General features: G+C 40.8%; 1 protein-coding gene across 4 annotated transcripts in view; it reads left to right on the top strand.

Annotated features, from left to right (window-relative positions):
* Positions 1-15,169, top strand: part of UBE4A (ubiquitination factor E4A) — a 35,031-nt gene extending 19,862 nt beyond the window's left edge. For all 4 annotated transcript variants that reach the window (XM_049612525.1, XM_049612535.1, XM_049612518.1 and 1 more), the window contains 9 exons: positions 402-534; positions 1,614-1,801; positions 3,433-3,533; positions 3,649-3,762; positions 5,422-5,596; positions 8,918-9,098; positions 9,539-9,686; positions 11,248-11,405; positions 12,559-15,169. In XM_049612525.1, the coding sequence (XP_049468482.1) occupies positions 402-534; positions 1,614-1,801; positions 3,433-3,533; positions 3,649-3,762; positions 5,422-5,596; positions 8,918-9,098; positions 9,539-9,686; positions 11,248-11,405; positions 12,559-12,688 (1,328 nt within the window). In that variant the 3' untranslated portion in view covers positions 12,689-15,169. The remainder of the gene's footprint in view (positions 1-401; positions 535-1,613; positions 1,802-3,432; positions 3,534-3,648; positions 3,763-5,421; positions 5,597-8,917; positions 9,099-9,538; positions 9,687-11,247; positions 11,406-12,558) is intronic.
* Positions 15,170-15,625: the final 456 nt, after the last annotated feature.

Here is a 15,625-nt window from a genome sequence, read left to right as displayed (position 1 = left end):
TATCCTCTGTCCCCCTCTCGCTGTCCTTCCCCAGCTTGTTCGTTTTCTCTAAATAAATAAATAAATAAATAACCTTAAATAAATAAATAAAAGGTTATTTAATGCACAGTTAACCTTGAGTATGGAAAAGAATGTAAATCAGTGTAGTTTCTTAAATTGCACTGGTGTGTTTAACACTATTTTGTGTCTCTGCTATTCTCATATTTACTAGGATAGAAATAAAAATTGACTTAGATTTAAAGGAGATTCTCCACTTATGAACTGGTCACCATTCCTAGTATCTACAAAACATTTGGGATTTTTTAACCTTTACTGGGTAGAGCAAAAGGAAGGAATTTCAATATTGCTTAGTACAGAAAGTTAGGTGTTTCACTAATTACAGCGAGTATTTTCTCTTTCAGAATTTTTTGCAGATAACTTGGGTGACTTCCTCATTTTTCTCCGCCGCTTTGCTGATGACATCTTGGAGACGTCAGCAGATTCCCTGGAACATGTCCTCCACTTTATCACCATTTTCACTGGAAGCATAGAAAGGTGAAAGGCTGAGAGCTTGGCTCTGACACTGTTTAGAGGTGCAAAACCAAGCAACACACACGCCTGAATCATAAGGGGTTGCCTTCAGAAGTTGTGTTAGCATTAATGAATCACGTGGCCATCCTTATGGGTAGCCCACAAATCCCACCCTTGAGAGGCACAATAAGCAAAGGACTTCGCCCACAGAGAATTTGAACCTGCACGTAAGATACCCGATGGGAGTTCCACTGCTAGTCCCTGGTTAAAATAGTTCCCTTAATGCCAGAAACCTTACCAGTGGCAGGCAGCTTCTAATGAGCTAATAATTGTATGATAACAAAGTTTACCCTTGAAATTCTGAGTTGCATGGGTAGTAAACATATGTAGATGCTTTCTAATCTCATCTTTTCATTCATAGCTTCTGGTCCTCTTTCTCAAAGAAAGATGCTCACTGACCTGTAGAGTTGCTTCTCTGGGTTTTTTGTTTTGTTTTGTTTTGTTTTGTTTCGTTTTGTTTTGTTTTGTTTTGGTATCTAGGCCAAAGGAAGCTGTGTACATAAGTGAAGATTTCTACCCAAAGAAAATGATGCATAGTCCCCTGAGCCACATCAGTGAGAAGTAGGTAGAAGCCAGTCCTTTGCTGAGCTGAGCAGACCTAATGAAAAATCCTGAGTCAACAGGTGTTTATTAGGTACATGTGGGGTGCGTTATATAACAGTAACCTAGAATAACTGCATCCCGGACCTTTTTCTCAGAAAGCTTAGGAAGGCAGTGAAACTGTCAGAGAATCTTCAGTGAAACTGAAGATCTTCAGTGAAACTGTCAGAGAATAATAGGCAGTAAACAATGGATTATTATAGACAAGTACATATTAAATAGAAACTTAAGTACTCATCCTCATACTTGGTAAGCTGTTATCTCAAAAGTTAAATGATGTACCCTGCATTATCCCCCCCAGAAATTGCCAAGACTTGAAACTTCAGAGTCTTGTTTTTCTCTGTAACAGTGATAGAGGGTGTTTGGCTCCTCATGTGGAGGAAATAGCCATGAATTTGAGAGGTAAGTTCTCTACCTGCTCATCTTGCTTTCCCTTTTTGCAGGATGAAGAATCCCCACCTGAGGGCCAAACTGGCTGAGGTATTGGAAGCAGTGATGCCTCACCTGGACCAGACCCCAAACCCCTTGGTATCTAGTGTGTTCCACCGGAAACGTGTGTTCTGCAACTTTCCCTACGCACCGCACCTTGCAGAAGCTCTAATCAAGGTCTTTGTGGACATTGAGTTTACAGGTAACACAGCCTAGAACTGAGAAGCGCCATCATTTATTGAATATCTACTATGTGCCGGTCTTGATGCTGAGTGCTTTTTTTTTTTTTTTTTTTTTTTTTTTACATTGCCTCATTAATTTGTCACCATCTGGCAAGTTTTCCTGTACTGTCTTCATTGCACATATAAGGATGTGAGTGCTCGAGAAGATGAGTTGTCTGTGTCTTACAACCACGTGGTAGAATCAGTTTGATTCTGTCTCACATCAAAACATAGGCTCTTACCAATTTTATTATATGCTTGATTTAATCATGCTCAAACAAAGCAGGCTGTCTGATCACAACCTAGGTCTTTATTTTTATGTGCCTCATAATTGCAGAATAGTGGGATGGTTCTTTTTTTTTTTTTCCTTGTTTTTCAGTAAACTCTGTCTCCAACATCGGCCTCAAACTCATGACCCTGAGATCAAGAGTAAACTACGCCATCTCAGTAAACAGTATATGTTAAGCAGTTATTTAAGACCCCCTTTAGGGGCGCCTGGGTGGCTCAGTCGGTTAAGCGTCCGACTTCAGCTCAGGTCACGATCTCGCGGTCCATGAGTTCGAGCCCCGCGTCGGGCTCTATGCTGACAGCTCGGAGCCTGGAGCCTGCTTCCGATTCTGTGTCTCCCTCTCTCTCTGCCCCTCCCCGGTTCATGCTCTGTCTCTCTCTGTCTCAAAAATAAATAAACGTTTAAAAAAAAAATTAAAAAAAAAAAAAAAGACCCCCTTTAAAAGAGATGTCCTACCATTCAGTAATAAATATGACTAACATTTAAAGAGACATTTAACATTGTACTGACTGCCTTTCCTATTTGGATTTTGGTTTTGTCACTTGCTTACCTCTGAGCCTTAGTTTCCTCATCCATAAAACGGGTTGAAGTGATGACTGACATAGTGCATGTAAACCTTCATAATACATACACTGTCACACAATAAGGTACTGCATTTAACTCATATAACCATTTCAGCCCTTCACTTGCACTGGTAGAGAATGTATTACAATTCCTGTTTTATTTCTGAATTTGCAAGTTGAAAATGTTAAAAGACTTGTATTAAGTGGAGCCTAGATGTTCTGACGACAAATCCCATGTTCTTCTTTTATTATATGACCCAAGCTACAGAGATCAAGTGGTTCCTCTGATAGGTCAAAACAGTGTAAGCATCAGGTTTTTAGCCCCTGACCTGATTTACCAGTTGGTTTCACAGCTTGGATGTTAGCCATGAAGAATGTGGGCGTTACTTAGTTTCCCATTTTGCAACAGTTGTCACTGCCACTGCCACAGTGGCCAGTTCAGAGGCCTCATTCAAAGTCTGAAAGTACTCTACATTTGGATATTGAGGCCTTTGTTTCCCCTGGCTTTTATTCTACAACTTAGACCATGTCCTTTTCAGCATAAGGTACCCTTTACATCTGTCTCCCTCTTGTTCTGTCGGTAAGGAAATAAGTAAACACTTGGCTGTAACTCTGGGCCTTTATAAACTCCCCAGGGCAGATTTTGCCAGTAGTTTTGACACATTCAGAATGAAATAAAATAGCTCCACGTGGACATAAGCTCTTACTCTTTCTCTAATAGCACTACCTTTGCTGGGTTTTTGCTCTTGCCCTTTTCCAGGAGACCCCCATCAGTTTGAACAGAAGTTTAATTACCGACGTCCCATGTATCCTATCCTAAGGTATATGTGGGGAACGGATACCTATCGAGAGAGCATTAAGGTGAGAGAGCTTTCACTGAAGCCAAAGCTGATTGATCCAGAGTTTTACTTCAGATAAGTCCCAGTGAGTTTTGGTTCAGTCCTAAAATGCTTTTGTCTTGGGCTGGGACTTACAGGATCTGGCTGACTATGCCTCAAAGAATTTAGAAGCCATGAATCCCCCACTTTTCCTCCGCTTTCTTAACCTGCTAATGAACGATGCCATCTTCCTTCTGGATGAAGCCATACAGGTGAGAATAGATAAATAAATAATTTTTAAAACGTATTTAACTGCCCCTGATTCATCAAATAATGATCAATACATACTTTTTACCATCAAATTATAATAGAGCAATCCTTATGCCCCTAGTAGCAGTTTGGACACCAAAAATTTCTGAGTAGTAGTGTACCACCCACCTTGCCATTGCAGAGCTTGATAGGTGTTGTTCCGTTAGAGATCAAGATCAAGGGTCATTGAAGCCTCGTAAGCTAGGATGATATTTTGGCAGAGTGGAAAAGAATGTGTTGGGGCACTTGGGTAGCTCGGTTGGTTAAGCGTCCAACTCTTGATTTTGGCTCAGGCCATGATCCCATGATTCTTGGGATCGACCTCCAAGTCGGGCTCTGCACTGACAGTGAGGAAGGAGCCTGCTTGGGATTCTCACTCTCCCTCTCTCTGCCCCTCCCCCACTCATGCATACATGTGCGCTCTTTCTCAAAATAAGTAAATAAACTTTAAAAACGAAAACAAAAAGAAGGTAGAAGAAAGTGTGATGAGGCCAAACTAAGGTACACTGGCAGGATTCATCAGGCCAGCACCACAAAAAGAAATCAAGAGGACTTTGCGTTTGGTCAGTGACTTTCAGCCACCTTCCATCCCATCTCATCAGTAACAGTGACTCACACAGGCAATGATTCTTACCCCTTTCCTAAAAGATCCTGATTTTTGCACCACCATTTGGGGGGGGGGGGGTGCGGAAAAAATCTCTGGTTTAGGTTGTTTTTTCACATAAACACTACCAAGTCACCAATACTCCCTCTGTCCATGGCCTCCCAAATCTTTGTATTTGAAACATAAGTTTCCCAGAGTATACACCAGGGTGCCTGTCAGCAACTTCAGTGCATCATATCCTCACCCACCCCTTACGGAGCTGCTTATTGCTCCTGTTAAAACTCTCCCTTCTCTGTGACAGGTGTCAGATAGATAAGACAGTGACCCAAAGGGAGAGGAAGCTGGTGAACAGTGAAGGTAGTCTGTTGGACAGACACAAGGTCCTCATAGTGATTAGCAGCACCCCAGTAACTTGTCTTTAATGTGTGTGAAAAGCTCCTGCTTTTTTCATAAGCCCATACTTTGAGATTTTAGATAGGTTTTCTTAGAAAACAAGAACAAGTCCTGTAAGAAACAGCCCCTTCTAAGCCAGAGCCATGTGACACAGAGAATGACACCAGATGGCATTGTCATAGGACTGTAAGAATGAGAAGTAGACAGTGTTTAATATTTATGCTTCTCCTTCCAGACAGCTTGCATATTTGATAGAGCTTTGTTTCTTGATAGGCAGTTTTGGAGTCTGGTTTTTTGTTTTGTTTTGTTTTCCATGTTTCAGGAAGGATTCACTCTTTTTTTCACTTCAGCCTGTTTATTTTTGCCTAGGTTTCCTACATCACATTATTTACCCCCCTTTCTACTTCACAGGCTATACTGTGCAGACTAGAACTACCCGTAAGTCGACCCAAGCTCCATCTATATAGAGCTCCAGCCCTATGCTGAGAAATCAAGGCTCGTGTTTCTCACATAGTGCCTGGTTTTCCCAACTTAGTAAACTAGATTTTAAGCAGAACCACTTAAATACCGTCTTCCCTTCAAATGCACTTTCGTCTCTGATACGTTTCACCTCTCATTTCTGTAGTATCTGAGCAAGATAAAGATTCAACAGATTGAGAAAGACCGAGGCGAATGGGACAGTCTGACTCCAGAAGCCCGCCGAGAGAAGGAGGCTGGCCTGCAGATGTTTGGACAGCTGGCACGTTTCCATAACATCATGTCCAATGAAACAATTGGTACCCTTGCCTTTCTGACATCAGGTAAGGACACAAAGCACTGTCTTCCCAAAAAGTCCCAGTGGTCAAGACCTGCTTCATGTGAGGGATCAGCCCAGATGAAACCAAGAGTTCAGACTCTGGTGATGTGTCCTCCATCAGGAAATGAATCCCTAGAGAAGCTTCAAGATGCCCATTGTTGACATGGGAAATGTTCATCCTCACACCGCTACCAGAAAGCATAAGTTGGTATGATTTTTCTTGAGGACAAGGTAGCCATATAAATATATGTTGGGGGGGGGGGGGGTGAGAGTGTGTGTGTGTGTGTGTGTGTGTGTGTGTTAACCTGAAGAATATTCTTGAACTCTGGTTAAATGTGGTAGGTCCACATTTATCTCCACTCCCTCTAGAGCTAGTGTCCCAATTCAGTAGCCATTTGCCACATGTAGCTATCGGACATTTTTAACTGGGCTAGTCTGGGGGCGCCTGGGTGGCTCAGGCAGTTGAGCATCCAACTCTTGATTTCGTTGCAAGTCATGATCTCACAGTTTCATGAATTTGAGCCCCACAGCAGGCTCTGCCCTGACAACGTGGAGACTGCTTGGGATTCTACCCCCCCTTGCCAAATGAATAAAAGTTGTTTTTTAATAAATAAATGTGGCTAGTCTGAATTGAGATACATAAAACACCTCGAGACTTAGTATTTTTAATGTAAAATATTTCATTAATAATTTTATATTGATTACATGTAAAATGATAACCAGGGATCACCAGACATTTGAGGAAATCCTCCAACATGAAACATAGATATTTGATGAAAACTTAAAAAAAAAATCTTTAGGGGCGCCTGGGTGGCTCAGTCGGTTGAGCATCCGACTTCGGCTCAGGCTGTGATCTCACGGTCTGTGAGTTCGAGCCCCGTGTCAGGCTCTGTGCTGACAACTCAGAGCCTGGAGCCTGCTTCGGATTCTGTGTCTCCTTCTCTCTCTCAGCCCCTCCCCCACTCATGCTCTGTCTCTCTCTGTCTCTCAAAAATAAATAAATGTTAAAAAAATTTTTTTTAAATAAATTTTAAAAAATAGAAAAAAATCTTTATAATCTCAGAGGGATAAGAGAAGATACAACATCCATAAAACAAGAACAAAGAATTATTTAAAGAACAAGAAAGAGCTCTTGGACATTAAAAATGTGACAAGTAATTTTTACCTGTCAGTAGAATGGTTAAAAGATCGACTTAAGGGGCTCTTCCATGAAAGCAGAACAGAAAGACTTAGAATGGAAAGGATAAGAAAATAAAGGATCAATGTAGAAAGTCTTAAAAGAGAAAAATGGGGTGGAGGAAATTATCAAAGAATAATACCAAAATTTCTCAAAGACTAAAAGCTTCTACATTGAAAGAGCCATCATGTGCCCAACACAAGGAATTTTTAAATTTTCACACTAAGGTGTTATTGTGACAGGAAATCAAGGTAAAGAGAAGATCCTAAAGGGTCCCAGAGAAAAGTCCGGTCATGTCAATGGTTGAAGTATGAAATGTCTTTGATTTTCATAGCAGCGACAATGGAAGCTGGCACACACTCCTCATGGAAAATAGTTTTGCAGCCTAGAACTCTGTAGCCAGCCAAATTATCACTTCTGTTTGAGGGTGAACCTGAGGACATTTTTAGACATGAAGGTGTCAGATTTACTTCCAGAATACCCTTTCCTGAGAAGCTACAAAAAGATCTTCTCCATTAAAGTGAGAGAGTAAACCCAGAAGGAGGAAGGTGGAATCCCCTAAGAGAGACACGAGAAGTGCCCAGGATGATGGTAAAAGGAGCTTGTGTGACCACCACACAGCAGGCCTGTAGAGCCAGGAGTCCAGATGGGAGCTTCCAGAAGGAGCAGTTCGAAAAAGAAGGGCTAGAAATGATCCTATCGAGAGCTTTACATTTCTTGGGGAGAGTTTAGGAAGATTGAGTGATTGGTACTCTAAAAATAAGCAAGCCAATTTGTTAAAAGTTTATTAAAAACTGTATATGTATTACTTTATATATGTAATCATTAGAACACTCTGTCACTCTACCGTGAATGATATTTATATAATCTTAATGACTATATACTGGGAGGATTTGTATTTATGAAAGAGAGACAGGAAGTAAGAGTTAAACTCTCATCAGTAGTGGTGTCAATATTGACAGTGACTAAAATTATAAGATCCAGAACCGGTAGTACTAAGCAAGCCATATCGTGCTGTTTGGCTTCTTAAAACCTGACAAGTGTTAATGTTTTGTTCTACATTTCTGTGGAGTTTGTGTCTTTTGCCCTAGCAACTCCTTAAAAATTCATTGTAAGGAAGTAGTAAGTCTACAAAATACGTACACAGTGAAATTCATCAGTAAGTGAAATGCCGGGGCGCCCGGCTGGTTCCGTCGACGGAGCGCTGCAACTTGGTGTCAGGGCCGGGAGGTGGAGCCCCATGCTGGGTGTGGAGATGACTGAAGAATAAAATCTTTCTTTCAATAAATACAAATAAGTGAAATGCTTATAGTAGAATGGCTAGCAATAAAGATGAATAACCTAAGGTGAAATCGCACACTGCAAAACTATGTGGTTGTTGAAAAGAGTGCAGGGGCGCCTGGTGGCCTAGTTGGTGGAGCATCTGACTTTTGGTTTTGGCTCAGGTCACCATCTCACAGTTCATGAGCTCGAGCCCCGCGTCGGGCTCTGTCTGTGCCGACAGCGCGGAGCCTGCTTGCGATCTCTCTCCCTCCCTCTCTCTCTGACCCTCCCTGGCTTGTGCACGTGCTTGCTCTCTCACTCTCCGTCTCTCAAAAAATAAATGCTTTTTTTAAAGAAGTGCAAATCATTGCTATTCTGCAGAAGTCTGTCTGATGGAAATGCTCTGTAAATCTGGACTAATGCTGTAGATACTAGCCATGTGTGGCTGTTGAACACTTGCAGTGTGGTTAGTGTGACTGAGAGACTGAATTTTAAATTAAATAGCCTCATGGGGCCAGTGGCTACCATGTTGGACAACACAGGAACATACATTTACTAAAATGGTAACATAGTTATGATACAGTTAACTGAAAAAGTAAGTTACAGAATATGTACACCATGATAATCATCTTGTTTTAAAAATGTGTATGTAAATATGGACAAAAGCTAAAAGGAAGTATTAGCGAAATGTTCACAGTGTTTATTTCTGGGTGCTAGGTTTATATTTTGTTTTTGCTCACCGCAGTTCTCTGACACAACTGCAATGAAAATGTATTACTTGTATAATTTAAAAACTATTTCCCAGAGGTCTCCAAGTGAAACTCTAAGACATAATAAAAGATGGTTTATGGGTTGAGTTTTCATAGACTTTGCCTTTTGTTCTAGAGATCAAATCACTCTTTGTGCACCCTTTCCTGGCTGAGCGCATCATCTCCATGTTGAACTACTTCCTGCAGCACCTGGTTGGCCCCAAGATGGGGGCCTTGAAAGTCAAGGACTTCAGTGAATTTGACTTCAAACCCCAGCAGCTCGTATCAGATATCTGCACGATCTACTTAAATCTTGGGTACCTGAGATTTAATTGGGCAAGCCAGAGGGAATGCTAATGTTTTAATTTGGGATTTGGATAATGGAATGACTGGTGATTATGTGCGAATAGAAAAATGGTTCATTTCTAGTCGGTTAGATGAAGGAATTTTATGTCGTTTTAATAATGAAGTGTCGTATGACCTATGGGACATTGTTCAGATTTTTCAACATTCTGCCTTTATCTGTGCAAAGATAAACTTTACTAGTTTTAACCAATGTTTGGAAAAGCAGTATTCTTTTAAGGTTGCAGGATACTTGATAGACTTCCTTGCTAAAAACTAGAAGAAATCTTTTGTATAATCAAAAGAACATTCATGGCGTGTAAGTGGTGGGGAGCCTTGTTCCTCGACCCAGATGTTATCTCCTTCGTTGACCTACCCTCTGATGTTCAGTTTTTTTCTGATGCTGACCTTCCAGGGATGAGGAGAACTTCTGTGCCACCGTGCCCAAGGATGGACGTTCCTATTCCCCAACTCTCTTTGCACAGACAGTCCGAGTCCTGAAGAAAATAAATAAGCCCGGGAATATGATTGTGGCTTTCAGCAACTTAGCAGAGAGAATCAAGGTGAGGAGGAGAATTTGTTTATTAATGTATTCAATAGAAACCGCTTTGTTGACTCAGCTGTTCTTCTGGTTACCCTGTTTCAAAGGGTAAAAAGGATATTGTCTTGAGAAAACAAACATGATTCTTGCCAGGCAGTGAATAAGTAGAACTACGTTTTTTTTATTTTAAGTTTGTATTTTAAATCCAGTTAGTTAACATACAATGTTGTGTTAGTTTCAGGGGTACAGTATAGTGATTCAGCACTTCCAAACATCACCATATCATATCATCACTACCATATTAATTCTCTTTTCAACACGAGAGGGAAGAACAGAAAATCGATTTAAGAAACTTCTACTGGAAGAGAAGAATGTACAGATTTTTATAGGCTGTTTTTATGAAAACTTTTCTGCACAGTGTTACCAATAGGTTTGAAAATCTATGTCATTAACCCAGAACTTTTTCGAATAGAATTCAAGATCAGTTGTTTTTAGTCATTTGATTTTTATGGATTTTCTCTGTTCATTATATTTGTACTTAGTAGTTGGCTTATATGGGAATAGTCATACATTTGATAGATAAAAATACCGTCTTATATTCAGCTAATCCCTCTGGTTGAAGTTTGATCGACCTTCATTAGCATTACAAAGAAGGGAAAAATCATGGCACCGACTCTAATAAAAAACCTTCCTTATTAAAAAAACAAAAAAAAAGAGTGGTGTCTGGGTGGCTCAGTCAGTTAACCCTCCGACTCTTGATTTCAACTCAGGTTATGATCTCACGGTTCATGAGTTTGAGCCCACATCGGGCTCTATGCTGACAGCTCGGAGTCTAGAGCCTGCTTCGGGCTCTATGCTGACAGCTCGGAGTCTAGAGCCTGCTTCGGATTCCGTGTCTCCCTCTTTCTTTGCCCCTCCACCGCTTACACATTCTCTCTGTCTCTCTCTGTCTCTCTCTCTCAAAAATAAACAAACATTAAAATTTTTTTTTTAATAAATAAACTGTTTAAAAAAAAAAAAGCAAATCTTCCTTACTGACATCAGTGTTCCCTTCCTTGAACTACTTTTTGAGTTGGGTTCCATCTTGCCTAGAGCTTACCCAGGTGGCTTCTTGAGGAACTAGAGTCATGAAGAGATCAAAATGTTGAAGCTGCTTTAAACTCCTCCTATACCTGTTTGTAACTAAAACCAGAAGCTGCCTTTCATACATAGACTGCATGAGTGATGGAGCGACTGTGTAAATAATTCCTCCCACCATCCCCTTTTCAATTATGACATTTACAGTAGGGCTGTTGCCAGAAGGATCTCCCATGTGATGTGTTTCTTTTTCTGTTAACACTTAAACCCGTCTCTAGTCATGACCGCCAGCAGCTGAGGCAAACTGAAGTTTCAGAGTTAGGGTTGAATGTTAAATTCGCTTTTATAATACCTGTCTTGGCTTGTGTAGAAAAGAAGGCTGAGGATTGTCATTGTCTCTGTAAAGAACACCCAAAAGTAACCCTTGAAGATTAAGGTATAGTCAGTGAGCGTTTTGAATTCAGCGACTCTGTGAAGTCACCTTAACTACCAGGTTTTGTGCTTAGTCTCTAGCAGACCTCCAGCAACAGGAAGAGGAGACGTACGCAGACGCCTGCGATGAGTTCCTGGATCCCATCATGAGCACGCTCATGTCCGACCCTGTGGTGCTGCCATCCTCCAGAGTCACTGTGGATAGATCCACCATTGCCAGACATCTGCTCAGGTATGCCGGCCCCAAAGAGCAGCCCCAGGCCACAGAGGCACGTTTGTTTGCTCTCCTCTTTTCGCAGTTTCCTAATAGAGAGCTGTGCGCCCAGTAGGTGTCCCACGTTCTTGATTTATTGGCGAGCTGGGGAGGCATTTCGGTAGAGGTGTATCGCTTGATTGGTAAGGATTGAAACCTCCACCACAAGACACTCCGTTGAGAAATTTCCTTAAGGAAGTCCTCTCTGGCGGTGTATGTTATGAATTAGGTCAACCTGAAGTAGGAGTTGACTGAAACTTGTTTTAATTTTACTTCAGTTGTAAAAATATAAACGACCAGTTTGTTTTGTTTAACTTGGTTTTTACACTGTGGCCGTCACATGGGTTAACCCATCTGCTGCTGCTGCTACGGTACTCAGCCATGGTGGCCACGAGGTTCACCAAGCCTGCAGGCCGTACGTGCTACATTAGATAGAAATGGGTACTGAGAGACTCTTCCTACTTAGAAATTAAGTTCTAGAAGTTGACCCAAACTTAAGGAAATACTGTTGCTTAAACATCGCAAAAAGGGATTTTCGACTTCATGGTGTTTGGTATTAAGCATTTACTATATGCATAATGCTGTACCAGGTGGTACGTCTTTTCCAAAGCGTCAGTGAAAACTTATATTTTATTGTGGCCTCAGGATACAGACAGAAAACTTAGCAGCCCTTAAAGTATACTAGAACCTCTTACCTGTCAGGAAACCATAATCTGCATTGACTCGTGTAGCAGTCAGCCAACTAACTCAGGTATCAATGTACAGGGCTTTATCCCTTAAGATCTTAGACTGTCTCGAGAGTCTGTCACTAAAACTACAAACAGCTCTTTACGACGCTGACATGAGTGCACAGGCTCCCTGCCTCAGGGAAATCCAATCAAGGATCGTCTGAACAGCAATGTTGAAATAAAGTTTGTTAAGAAGCAGAGAGACCACGTAGCTAAAGAGTCTGCAGAACACCCAAAAACCACTCTTTCTCATCTCATTCTTTCTGGCCTCAGGTCGGCACTCGACTCTGTCACAGTGCGGTCTAGCTTCAGTCCCACAGGGAGATGCACCGGCTGGTCTGGCTTGGGCTCCGGGTGTCAGAACTTGCGGAAATAACCCCTTTCCCTTTCTCTCTTTGTCCCAGTGACCAAACCGATCCCTTTAACCGTAGTCCCCTCACCATGGACCAGATCCGGCCAAACACAGAACTAAAAGAAAAAATACAACGGTGGCTCGCAGAGAGGAAACAACAACAAAAGGAGCAACTTGAATAAATTACTGTGAACTAAACGAACCAAAAACCCAATCCCAGAGTGTAGATAAACAATTGTTTGTGGTTTCTCTCTTTTTTTGGTTCTGTTCCTTTTCTTTTTCTTTCTTTTTTTTTTTTTTACTAGATTAGAGAACTGCTCTTGCTCAAATTATGATACTTTAGATTTATTCCTAAGAACTTTACAATGCTCTCCTGGCTTGCAGGAAATTATGTTTATTATAGCAGCACCAAGTTTAGAAACGATTGCTAATTGTACCCTTTGTTCTCTCTTCCTACTCTTTTTTCTTCCTTTTCCTACCTTAAGTTATATTAACTTCAGCTACTAAAACTTCCTGCCATCTTACTGTTGTTCTTCCAAGAACTGCTCGAACACCTTTGGTGAACACGGCTTTTAAGTATATGGGGTCACATATTTCAGTGACAGCTGACACCACCAGAAAGTCCAATGTCGTCAAGCTATTTACTAGTCTTCATGACCCGGATGTCAGCCCTTTTCTTGTTACGGCCCCGCCATGTTACAGAATAACCTTTCACATAAAAGCAGATACCTTGATGTTTAAATAGACTTTTGAATATAATAGATGAGATTTTCAAAAAGGAATCTGATGCAATTTCTGTTGGTAGTTCTTAATTTTGTGTTCTCTTGTAACTCAAAAGATCCCATGAAATCGCCCCTGGGGTTATCACTACCCAAAAACTTATATATACCCCATAATATTTTTAGGAGGATTGGTAGGACAGACGTGAATTGTTGACACTTTATTCAGAAAATTCTGAGGGGAAAGAAAAAAGGAAGAAAACTGTTGCTATAAGGACTAGGCTTGAGTGGAAAGTTAGGGAACAAATACGGTAACCATGAAAAATGTCATTTTAAGACACTCATCAACAGCATATCTCAGTATATATATACACCATGTACATTTTTATATTGGTCTAGTGTAAACTGAGTACCACTTTATATTGTCTCTTCCATGGTAAGATGTATGCAGTGTGTGGCCATGTTTACTGACACACTTATTCTAGACAAAATTCTGAGACTGTAACATGTATATAGTTAACGTTTGTTTGGGCCTGTGACCCAGTTTCCAAGATCTGCTTCTAACTCAGCCTTAGATCATCAATTAGCAAAGTAGGAATTTGAGCACAACCTTGTCCACAGCCAATTTAAATAGCCACTTAGCCCTGTGTAGTTAGCAGGCGGATGGGCCCCACTTGTCCAAGTTGAGCTCGCGCTCCCTACTCAAAGGTGCAGCTTACCATGCTAAGTGGGGCACATTCCCCCATGGACTATAGCGCTATCCCCGTAAGCCTGAATATATCATAAGTGACAGAGTGATACGATCTAGAAACAGGGGTCACTGCTTCATTTTTAACCGTGGCCTCTTTCAGAGAAGATGGTAGTTGTACGATATTCCAGCACAAGTTGCTCTAAGCAGTCCTCGATGTGCTTGTGATGGGGTCACTTGGAAACCTCATATCAGCGGGAATCCCACACTAGGTAAAGCTGCCTGTTGCTGTTGCTTCTAATGAAAAAAAAGGAGTCTAGGACTCTTGGAAATGCCAGAATGTAAGATACTAACTTAGCCTGCAACCTGGGCCTTCAGGCTTGGGTTAACAGGATTTGTTTATTTTCTTAAGATGAGCTTCATTTCGTATTTATTAGCCTCCTGCTCTGCGAATGAACTGTGTATAAAAAAATAAGCTTCTACCTACTTGCATTTATTTTCCATACCCAATGTAATAGGATGTTTTGTTTTGTTTTGTTTTGTTTTTAAGCGCAGAAAAGACCAGTTTTAGGACAAAATTGGAGGAAAAATGGGTACAAAACCTCAGAAGGCAGCTGTTGCCAGCAGCTTTCTAGTTAACAACCTCTATGCTGCCTCTTGTATCTGTGTCTGTACTCTACTTCTGTGGTCTTCAGATTGTAAGCCTTTTCTGGCAAGCCTTTTTTTTTTTTTTTTTTTTTTTAAGTTATTTCCTGAAACTCTTTATGAATGGCTGTGGCACCATTAATGCTGCTGAGTATCTTTAAACTCATCACAGAAGCAAGTGTTTAGCTTAAGGCCACTGTTGGTTAGGAAACCAAGTGTCCTCTGTGCCTTTTTTTCTTTTTCTTTCCTTAATTTAAGAACATCCCAAAAACAAGACTAAAAAATTATCATCTTGATACACCGTGGTGTATATACGCGCTCAGAAGCTTGAAGAGATGTTTTGTTGTCTGAAACTCAGAAGCAGCTCTAAGTCTATTCGAGCAGACTTTCTGATATCCCTAGTTTTAAGTGCTGGCTTTGCTGGAGTATGATAGGAAAATGAAGACTCTTTATCAGCTCTAGTATTGCTTACCAAGAGGGTAATAACTAAACTTGGAAAATTATTTAAGTAGGTTTTATCAAGCAATCTTGGTTTATTTGGTGGTTTTTTTTTTTAATATATATAGTTTTTAATGGATATGTAAAAACAAAGAGACTTTAAAAGTTTTTTACCGGTGCAGGTGAAGGTGCCAGTTCCTATTTGGTATCACAGTCTACAAAAGCTTCATTACTTTATTTGATGCTGGTTGCTAAGCAGCCATTGCCCAGAGCAGAAGTCTACTGGGTGCCTTTACAAGCCAGAGAGGCTGACGCTGCACTGTTGATGTCATACGAGGAAATAATGCACATGCTCTAACTGCAACACAGGAAAACCTAGAAACAAATAAACAAAAAAAATAAAAACAACAAAAAGGTTGATTGAAATAAAATTTGATCAACGTAACTGTATTTTGAAACATTCCAGGAAGGTTACTTCTTGTCAAACTTGCCTGGGGGTGTTTGTTCAAAGCTTGTATTTAATAAATGAACACCTGACTTACAACCTTTGTTATCACTTCCTTCATTACGGTATGAAAAGCTAGTGGCAGTTTCAGAAATCCCCTTGAAATTTTAGAGGACTCTGACCT

Source organism: Panthera uncia, chromosome D1 (assembly GCF_023721935.1).
Source record: "Panthera uncia isolate 11264 chromosome D1, Puncia_PCG_1.0, whole genome shotgun sequence".
Taxonomy (NCBI): Eukaryota; Metazoa; Chordata; class Mammalia; order Carnivora; family Felidae; genus Panthera; species Panthera uncia.
Note: the sequence above shows the minus strand (reverse complement) of the source record. Positions and strands in the feature narration are given on the sequence as shown.